The sequence below is a fragment of the Mytilus trossulus genome, chromosome 11 (genome assembly GCF_036588685.1).
Source record: "Mytilus trossulus isolate FHL-02 chromosome 11, PNRI_Mtr1.1.1.hap1, whole genome shotgun sequence".
NCBI lineage: Eukaryota > Metazoa > Mollusca > Bivalvia > Mytilida > Mytilidae > Mytilus > Mytilus trossulus.
Window position 1 is genome coordinate 21,800,475 of NC_086383.1, and position 11,524 is coordinate 21,811,998.

General features: G+C 32.1%; 1 protein-coding gene across 1 annotated transcript; it reads right to left on the bottom strand.

Moving 5' to 3' along the window:
• Positions 1 to 221: 221 nt before the first annotated feature.
• Positions 222 to 11,070, bottom strand: LOC134690872 (large ribosomal subunit protein uL10-like). The gene is made up of 9 exons (XM_063550998.1): positions 10,935 to 11,070; positions 10,031 to 10,130; positions 8,842 to 8,917; positions 8,007 to 8,094; positions 3,856 to 4,002; positions 3,250 to 3,358; positions 2,237 to 2,313; positions 1,331 to 1,471; positions 222 to 498 (listed from the first exon to the last, which is right to left on the bottom strand). Exons 1-9 carry the CDS (start codon positions 10,986 to 10,988, stop codon positions 328 to 330), a joined length of 963 nt encoding a protein of 320 aa, XP_063407068.1. The 5' UTR covers positions 10,989 to 11,070; the 3' UTR covers positions 222 to 327.
• Between the last annotated feature and the right edge of the window lie 454 nt (positions 11,071 to 11,524).

The window sequence follows — 11,524 nt, forward strand, 5'->3', positions numbered from 1 at the left end:
CAGACATACCATACACCAAATACAGATGATATTTCCAAAATAATATCGGAGCACCAACTGTGAAATCTACTGTACCATCAACACAAGGTCATTTCTGATAATCCTGACAGTCAAACATACTGCACAATAGTTGCTCTATTGCTTATAGCATCTTAAAAAGGGATTGGACCATGAAAAAATCAACCTCAATCAAGGATCCCTGAAATCATTAAAACAACTAATAAGGGAAGCAAATTGCTTTTATCTTTTTATTTCATGAAAAGCACTGTTGTAACTTCTTTCGCTTTCTTTCATTTTGACTGTCTTAGAAAGTTAATTCCTAGACATTTAGTCAAAGAGTCCAAATCCCATGTCGTCATCAGATTCCTCTTCTGGCTCAGGCTTCTTCTCTTCCTTCTTGCCACCTCCTTTGCCACCACCAGCGGCTGGGGCGGCGGCAGCAGTGGGAGCAGCTGCAGCAGCAGCAAACTTAGATGGATCAGCCAGATACTCCTTAGTCTGAAATAGAGAAAAAATTGTTAATTTCTTAAGACAATTCTGTTTTAGATTGATCCATTGGTGTTCATCATCACTTTTAACGCTATGAACTATTTTGACGTGATATGTTTTTATCGTTAGAGGAAGTGGTAGAGCCCAAATAAACTTCTGACCATCCGTAGGAAAAATTAGTCTTAGTCAATTAAGGTTAGGTCAAAAGCTTTCAAGTGTTAATAAAATATAAATATTCATATTTTTTGGGTAAATTCTCTCCCATTACTGGATTTTTGACGAATATGAAATTACATCGTATTTAATACTAATATGTGACTGTACCTCACTGTGAGGTATATTTGTTGAAATTATTTCTGTTAGTAACAATTGACGAAGCGTTTTCCTGATAAGGAAGGAAAAATGACTCATACATAAGCATTTGAAAATATGTGTTCTTCAAAAAGGTACTTCAGGACATGAATATAAATTTTACCATTAGCTTAAACCAGGAACATCTTTAGAAAATTTCAAAGCAAACATTCACAGTTACATTAATTAATCTCCTTGTAGTTTTTACTGGTTATAATTATTATCTACATTAGGGGCCAAATAAAAATATATTTGTGTTTCCTATTTCCCTACCTACCCGACATTTTAAGCTTAGAAATAGCCTACTTGAAAGTTTTTTTTGTCGTTTTTAATAAGCACTCTTAAAGTCAGATGTTCTCTCAATGTAAAAAAAAATTGTAAAATAAAAAGAATTCTTTACCTGCCTATCATAATATTTTCAAAGATGTTATAGGAAACACACACATATTTTCATTTGGCCTAGGCTATTAAGATACTTGGATAACTTTACCTTCTCTGCTTGTTTGAATGTGAAGTCAGTTCCTACAGCAATGGCCAAGAGTCTCTTGAATCCATTTACCATAGAATGAGGAGCTGAAGCTACAGTTGGGTATCCAATCATCAGAGATAAAGCAGCAATATTCCTTACTCCCTGTAAAATAAAATCTATATTTTAACCAAACATCAGAGATAAAGCAGCAATATTCCTTACTCCCTGTAAAATAAAATAAATATTTTATCCACGAGATAAAGCAGCAATATTCCCTACTTCCTGCAAAATAAAATCTATATTTTAACCAATGATCAGAGATATGGCAGCAATATTCCCTACTTTCTGTAAAATAAAATTTGTTGTGTGGTACCTCCTGGTTAGGTGGTGCTCCAATGGTAGAGTATTACATTTAGGGTAAGTTCCTAAATTTTCTGGAATATCATTTCAAATGGAACAAATATAACAGTATTTGTTCATTATGGATTACAGCATAGAATGTTTGTTCCAACAGGAACAGATTTTGTGGCATTGTTTTATAACAAACTTTACAGATGGACTTCTGTTAGAAAAAAATAAATAATTTTGGATAATTATAAACTTAGTATTTGCCAAAAAAAGAAGAAGGCAAACATGGAGCTAGTCTACCAAAGGATGTGTTCTTATTATTCAACGAAATATCATCTAGATCCTGACTACAAACTTGATAAAATGTTCATATGACATTTATCTCCACGATCAGTGAGCAGCAGCTAATAAACATTTTGTTTAAAACAAAACTGATGCTGTTTGATCACTATCAAATTCAATGCGCTATTTTGTCCTTTTAATATTAATCAGATGTCCCATCAAACCTTTAAATTGTATTGTATATTGTTCTGATAGTGTTGATCCATCCTAAAGTATATAGTAGTAAATTACACATACCAGCATGAATCTTTCTTTAAGATCTTCATCTTTAATGTCCAAAATTGCTGGTTCAAAAATTGTACCATTGTCATACACTACAAACAAATTTAATCTCATTTAATCTCATTATAAAAGAATGTTTAAAATATTATACCATAAACAACAAACAAATTAAATCTAAAAATTCGCAGAAGCGTCTCGCCTATTTTTGCTGTTAATTGCAGCCTCAACAAAAATGAGGAAAAACATTAAAAAAATATTGATACTAATATGTTTTCATTGTAAGAAGCTTCTGTCAAAGTTTGGTAAAAATCCAGGATAGGTTTATGAATCTAATAAATGTTTTAAAAACTTTAACTGCAGACTGTATGTAAGGTTAACTGGAGGAAAAACTAAGTCCATTTACAAGTAAAAAAAATAGGGAAAAACAGGAACAAATTTTTTTAAACTAATTTTCCTTCTAGATACTAGCTTATGATCATATACAAGCTTCTGTCCAAATGCAGAATAGTTAAAGAAGGTTATCAAAATTTTAAAAACTTTAAGCACAGAGTGAATGTAATGTTTCCTGGCAGAAAAACGAAGTCCAATTATAAGTAAAATACGAAAAACAGGATTTTTTTATTTTTTTTTACAAAATTTACTTCTGGATACTATCTTATGATCACAAACAAGCTTCTGTCCAAGTTCGGTACAAATGCAGAATAGTTACAGAATAGTTAAAGAAAGTTATTAAAATTTTAAAAACTTTAACCACAGAGTGAATGTAATGTTTCCTGGCAGAAAAACAAAGTCCATTTATAAATAATTACATTAGATGTATGTTTCATTATAATACTTTATTTTGATTGGCTAACTGAACATCACGTGTTATTCCGTAAGCACATTGTAATAATAATACATGGGTGATGGGTATCAGAGCAACTTTTCACACTATAATTCTCAATTACAATTGTCTGGGTGGTGGGTGCTGACAAAAACTGCATTCCAAACCCCACCCAACCTACATTTTTTTCTGGAATAGCCCTTACCATTTTGAATCCCCAATCCATAATAGAAAGGAGAGATGTGTAACATGTTGAGTAAGGTGGATTCGGAAAGTCCTACTTTGTCTCCTTCTTTAATCAAGTTCACTTCATTCTACAACATTCAAAAGTAATTACATTACATGTATAATTACATTACATGTATAATTACATTACATGTATAATTGCATTACACAAATAATTACATAACACAAAAAATTACATTACACATATAATAACATTACATGTATAATTATATTACGCATATAATATAATTCATTATCATGATTGGCTAACATCAATCTCGCTTCATTCTGAAATAAACCTTCATTTCATAAAGAATGTAACTTTCATGACACAAGCTTTCACAATAACAATAAAGTGCACAGGTAAATCATAGAAAAACTTGCTAGTCCTAGCAAAATAATGTAATCATAAGTATTGAATGCTTATTTTTGTAATTTTAATGTGTTATAAGTGTTGACTGTGCCCACATTTTTAGAATCTAGTCATGGCTATTCCCATTAATCTTCAAATAAAACTTCTGACAACATTAGTCAGGATTTAATATTTAGAGTATAAATGCCTCCCATGGAAGATAATGTAACTTACCAGAATTTCAATGGTTCCTCTGGTAATCTTGGTTGGGATCTGTAAAGCTTGGAAGAAAGAAGTTTTTTCTGGTCCCAACTGTGTAGCCTGTGCTGGGATCTTGACCTCACAGGGAGCAACAGCTCCTGCCTTGGCTGGGGCTTTTACCTAAAATTAAATAGTCCATCCTCGTTAATCTACATATCTTAACTCTGAAAACGTGATGACAAAAATACTGTTGAATGTTTCGATTGAAAATGGGACAACAATGTATAAATATGAATTCAGTTGGCTGGCAACTTTTAGTGATTTTAAAATAAATTGCAAATGTGACTTAAATCTCCAATTCAACAGCAAGATTATGGCCTGGTCTAGCATGCCACTTTTATGCAGTGTTTTTTCCCCAATTGTAGTCACGTCACTTAAAATGCTGTCATTTGCCTTTCAGAACTTCTTAGAGGATAAACATCATAACTCAGACCGAAAATGTTCATCATTAATGGCATATGGCAACAAAGATCAAATAAAAATCCCTCCAAAAAATCATTTTTCTGTGTATGTAAAACTTTTGTTTTAAATATAACCTTCATCTTGGTCATGTTCAATATCGTACCTGCTATCAATATCTATTTATGTAAAAACTAGGCTAGCTACACGTTAAATAATATCTATGAAGCCGCTAGGATAATGAATGCAACCCAGGTAATCTTTATACATAAAAAAGTTTTGACATAAAAAATGTACAGTAGTGAACACTTGTTAACAAACAGGCTTAAACATAACAGCTAAAATGTTCTCATGTTATCTTTGACAGAGCATATTGCAACCTCAGTAACGATTTTTTCTATTTTAATGAACTGGAAATTTAGTCGGACACCTATGTTATTTATAACATGACAGTACTCAAAGTATTAGCTACTGGGGAGAATATAACCTTTAAAAGAGGCTGCTATTTATCATTTGAAAATCTTCCATTTGCCTTTCAGAACTTCTTAGAGGATAAAGTTATTAATACATCATCAGTCAGATACTACTGTTCATCATTAAAGGCATGTGGCAAGAAATATTTCCACTAACAAGTTTTGTCCCTGTGGTTTTACCCCATTCTTCATTTCTTCAAAAAAAAAAAACAAGAATATGTCCGAAGTACATGCATGCCCCACTCTCATTATTGGTTTCCATGTTAAATGGACTGTGATATTGGATAAAAAATCTAATTTTGCCTTAAAAGTAGAAAGATCATACAATAAGGAACATGTGTACTAAGTAAGTTGATTGGACTTCAGCTTCATCAAAAACTACCTTGACCAAAAACTTCAACCTGAAGTGGGACAAACGGACAGACAAATGAACAGATGAAAGGACACAGAGACCAGAAAACATAATGCTCCTCTACTATCGTAGGTGGGGCAAAACAAGGTAGACTATTTTTTTAGGTGACAAGTAATATGTTTTTGGAAAGTTTACAACTTGCCTTTCAGAACTTCTTAGAGGATTCAGTAATGAAAACATCATAAGTCAGACAATCACTGTTCATCATTAATGGCATTGTGAAAATATGGTATATCATGATACTATATAGTGTTGTTCCGATGATCGGAATAAGTCGGAAATCAGTTGGTTGGGACTGGCGATGTCGATAATCGATTGGGATTTTGTTCAATCGATTGTCGTTAAAGTTTCCGGACTTTGAGCTTGTCAACTTCCGGTCCGTTTATTGTTTGCATTTCATATGCGCAGTCAAACAATATTAACAAAAAATATCAGTCGATGACAGTAACAATGTCATACATCCTATAATTAAAGAAATAACTAATTTCCTTCTTTATAAACGTGACAAAAAGCATTTGCAGATTGATGGAATGGTATTTAAGATTAACAACTTTGTATGAAATACTTTCTTTCAATTCCGGTACTTGTTACTTGAGAGCGTACAAATAATTCTGATTTTAGACAAAATAATTCCGTTGCTTCATCAAAACGTGTTGCAAGTTGCCTTTTATTAATGTGTTATCCATTTGTAGCATCAAAAACGTCATATTCCTTTCCAGATTGCTTGCCAAACATCGTTTACTTTTGTAAATTTTCCGAAATTTGTCCGCCATTTATAGAAATATAACAATCACGAATCGGATACGGTTCAACTATGTAAAAATTCCGCATTCTTGCAATTATAAGTTCAGACACACGAATGACACAATTCAAAGAAAATAATGATTACAAAAGTAATAAAAGCGTTCTACACCAATTAACAGACATTGGCTTAATACCCATGTTTACTGTAAAATGCAAATGCATTGTTTTATTTTTTTCTGGTAATTTTAAATTTCTAAAAGTTAAAAAAAACTTTATACATCTTTTCCTAATTTGAAGCATCCAAATGTTCATACAGCTATGTTATTGAATTTTTTTTGCGAGTTTCACCATTGAAATTTAGAAATGTTAGTGTCACTGTTGGTAATTATGAGATAAAATATGTTTAATATGAATCTTGATTCTTATTAATTCATTGTTTTAACTGCTAAATAGATAATTATCAAATGTACTAGAATTATAATTTAGTAGTAATTATGCCAGAATATGAAATGGAAACAAAAGATCAAATATGAATACTGGTATATAAACTCTGCAATGATATGGATATACACATTAGACAAGTACAATGAGACTAAATGCATGATTTCCTTTAAAAAAAGAGGGCAAGGTGTTATGATCCGATTATAACCGATAGTCGGTTGGTTGCTGTCAACCGATTGTAATAGATAATCGATTGGTAATTTCAACCGATTATCCAACACTAATACTATAGTTATTTTTTGCATGGCAAAATTTGGTGGAAGTGTACAACTGGCCATTATTAGAACATTATAACACATCCACTTTTAGTCAGAAAGCCCACAATTAATCTGACAACAACCCTTTGAAATGTCCATATGCAGACCAAGTCACCAATTGCAATTTTTGAATTTCCACACCCATTCCAATAGATTAATTTGCTTCCTACCAGATAAAATGGCTATATATTTAAAGGTTATTTTGTGACCATAATACCATTAGAAAGAAAAAACTCAGCTGTAGGATACAATTTCATAATTTCCAAAATGTAGAAAGGCAGAAAGTATTCTTATTATCTAATATTGATCTTTGTTTTTAAAGAAATTTTGAATCTGGCAAAATAACAGGGGATTCCACTCCCTTATTGTTATTCAAGAAAATCTGCTGCTTAACTAGTAACCAAATAGCAAGTTATAGAGTACGATAGTATCTCACTCAGACATCCCTATTGGGAGAGTTATTGTTCTTAGCGTAATGTCAGTGTCAGTGGGTTCAACCATTGCTGGTTCTAACACTGGTGTACATTACACTCGCAACATGTTATGTCTTCATCATAGTGAGGATGTTAGAGAAGGGGAGATAATCCAGAATGACAGTTCGCAAAAAGTGGTGGTCCTCAGGATTTTACCACCAAAATTTTGCATAGGACTGACACAATTTTAGTATTTTTCAATAGAGTTAATAGTGAAGACCAGCAGATTTTCTTCAAGGACCACCAGGGAAAAAAGTTTTCGTTTTTTTTTTAATAATCAGTGGTTTCCAAAAGTAAAAAGATACCACAAAGGCCAACCATTTGTGTTTACACGATGCCTTAACCAAAAAGACATAAAGGAGGCAATCCATCATCAGAATATATCATCTTTGTTGGAAGCCATGTACATTATAAAATGAAACAGAATTTGAGAATCAAACAAGTAAAAGAAGCAAGATTGCAAAGTTCGGGAAAAGGTCAGGCCTCAGGATTTTACTACCAGAGTTTGCAAAGGACTGACACAATTTAAGTATTTTTCAATATAATAATAGCGAGGACCAGTAGATTTTCTTCAAGGACCACCAGGGGGAAAAAAGATTTTGCGAACTCCGAGATTGATATTTAACAAAGAGTCAGATGTTTGAAGACGGAATTCCAACAGTTTTAGTAAACCCTCATCATACTCATACAGGCACAATAATTTAATGTAAATTCATTCTTCTGTTGTTTTTTCCCACTGTTTATACATGCAAATTTATTTTATCATCATAAAATTTCAAACTGATCACATTCAAATTATAAAGTTAAGAAAGTGTTCCAAACTTTACTTTATTTAAATGCGAGTAATTGTTGTAAGTTTACAAACCTTGTTGGCCAGTAAGATGTCTCTGACTTCAATCAAATCACCTTTCAAGAAAACAATTCCTACATTCTGTTTGATACAGGGAAGTAATCTGAAAGAAGTACGACATTTATTTTAGAGTCCAGGTAATGCAAAGTTTAATCTAAGACTGTAAACTTTCAACTTTAGAGTCAGAACCTATTGAGTTCTGGTTTAATACCGGGACCATCTTGGCTGATTTCTGAAAAATCTTTCATGTTCAGTCTTGCGCAAGACACAACATATCAATAATTTAGACTAATGGACTACCTTTTCCCCAATTCTTTATCAAAAATGTTATAATATGAATAACAGAAGAAAAATCATTATAACCAATGAACGCAAAATCGTTACAACTTTTTTTCCGAAACAGTTGCATCTTCACATTACCCTGTTTTTGTTCAATTAAATGATGGACCTTGCCATATAGATATAGCAAGTCACATGATTTCATACAAATTTGTATATCTAAATACCAGGAAAAAATATGGTAATACCGACTTAATCCTCTTTTTATATGTAACACTTGCCTCACACTAGCCTTTGCTTCCGGTCTATTAAACTTATCAACTTTCTTGGGTTCAAACTTGCAAGGACTTACTTCTTTTAACAAAAACAAGGTTTATATCATAATGCATTTAAAAGTTCTGTATTCCAATGTGATCAAATTTTTACTTTATCTATCGGATTTGATAATAAATTTTCATATAAAAAAAACCTCTTGTACATCAAGATTTTGATTCAACCCCTTCTCTAATATTCATTTATTGAAAAGTCAACAGAAGTATGCTTTTACTTCTATAAATGAAAAAGAATTTACCTTTCCAAGTCTGGGTTCTTTTCAAGATGAGCTCTGATGGCTTTTCTCATCATGGTATTCTTACCCATAAGAACAACTGAAAAAAGAAATTTAAATGATGCATGTTGACATCTTATTGGTCAAACAACTGAACACATACATATAGTGCAACTGAAATATCCCTTCAATTGAATAACTTTATTTATTGAATATTACATTTCAGAGCCTCCAAGAATGTTATTGGAAATATCCCTCTGGTTTCATATCAGTGAGGCACAAAAAAAAACAACAGTATGTGTGTTTACTGAACCCCTATCTACCTTAAAGTTTTTTTTGCCATTTTTGATTGAGCATTGTTACAAAGTCACAATGTTGCTCCCATAGACTCAATGTAAAAAAAAATCCCTACCTACCTACATGTACCCTGTTCATATTCAACATGTGACAGTAAACACACATACTTTTTTGTTTGGCCTGAGATCAAGTACCCAATTACAAGTTTTTTTTGTGTCTTTTAACTTGCAATATTCTGGCAAAATATGTTTTCAAGATTTGTAGTTCAAAATCTACCCTGCATTCTTATTATAACTATTCAATTAATAAATTAATTTTTGTAATGATTGGTATTTAATTTCTTATTATCTCACTCAGACATCCCTATTGGGAGAGTTATTGTTCTTGGCATAATGTCAGTGTCAGTGGGTTCAACCATTGCTGGTTCTAACACTGTGTACAAAACACTCACAACATGTTATGTCTTCATCATAGTGAGAAGATTTAAGAATGATCAGATGTATTGCAGGGTTTTTAACGACTTTGACAGACTATAAAGCCCTAGTATGATCCGTGTTATTATCCTTGCTGTCTTTCCCTCTTAGGGGTCTTCCATAACTGTCAACCATTCTCCCAAGTGTACAAAATGTAGTTGGGGGAGGGGGTAAAAAAATCAACATTTTTACTGTCCACTTTTTTTTTTAAATAAAGATAAGTCAGATATGTTTCAGTTTATTTTCAATGCATATTTCTATATTAAACTAAACTTAGTATAATAGAAAGGATCTTATTGAAAATGATTGATTCTTGTCCTGAAATCTGAAAATGGTTGATGTCCACTTTTTGAAGGAGGGTTGGGGATCAGAAAGTGTTTTGTACACTGATAATAGTTGACAATTATGGATGAACCCTTAAATGAATTGATTCAGTAACCTACCTCCCTTTCCTCTGAGAGCCGCACGGATCAACTGCATCTGTTTGGAGCCGACATTATCTGCATTGACGATAAAGCATTTTGGATATTCATCCAAAAGTTGCTGAAAAATAACGGAAGAAATGTTAATAAGCCAACTTTATTCTTTACATAATCAGATAAATACATTGTCAGCAATGCTTTTTTTCATATAAGCATCTGGCATGTCTGGAAATTAATTGGAAACATGAGCATTGTAGGTCAAATCAAACAAAATAACCGTAAAGTATGTTTCTTTTGAAGTATTAAAAATCTGCAGAGAATTGAAATGATATTAATCCTGTAAGATGACATGTTTTCGTTTTTTTTTGTCTTTATCCCTTCTGTGTGAAAATTTAACATGGATTCTTTATTATTCGTTGGATACCAATTTTTGTGGTTAATCACAGCTAATAACAAATTTTCTATTCGGTTGTATGCAGACTTTGGCAAAACAAATAAATCACATATATATATCCATAAAAAGGTTACTTTTCTGTAAATTGGACCCTCAAAAATAAATGAAGAAATCTCCTTGGAATTATGTTTGTCCAGTATGTATATGTTAATCATGCTCAGAACTTAATAAAATGGACATTAATTGATCACCTGGAAATAATTGGACGGAATCTGGATGACTCAACATCAACAATTATTCTATCAGAACGGACGTTATTTCATCACAGCATGGAAAACTAATACAGAAATAGTTTAGGACTCCTTCTCAAGCCTAGACCAGAGAAATTAGGTTACACTTGAACCTTGTGACCACAGATTCAACTGTGAACAAGATCCAGATTTTAATTCAGCGCCCTTTGCGGTCTTGTATTCACTGCTCTGGATTTTAATTTGGATACCAGGTTTAATTACTGAACAAATTTATACTTACTGCTATTTTCAAAAAGTAGTTGGACTTCCATGTTGATCTATCTTCCTTGACCATCTTGTGGTTCAGGGATTGTACCGTTTACAGTTTAAAGACAGACTAAAAAATAGAGAAGTAATCATAGACTATAGCTATTGTTTAAAAGGATTGTCAGGATATCTATCCAACCATACATGTATTTACTAAGTAAGTTGTACATTACAATGGCCTATGAAGGACTTCAGTTTCATTTATATGTTTTGTAATTGTTTTTAAGTACCCAGATTTGTTTTCCAAAGCTTATTGCATTGCTTAACGAGTAAATGTGTGGTGCTAGTTTAGTAGTTACATCCTGAAATAAAATAGAGTTGGTACTTGGCATGTTTTTTATCTTCAATATCTAAGAAAACGTAATCAATGATAACGTGTTTTTCAAGCAATTCCTAGATTTTTGGTAATAAAATCAACAGATGGCAGAAGTCTGAATCAAATTGTTGATACGCACATTCCACAAAATGGACCTAATTTTTATTTATTTTTCAGAAATTGAAAAAAAAATAATTTAATATTCAGGTCTGTTCGGTACATTGATGTAACTATTCTGGCATTCATGT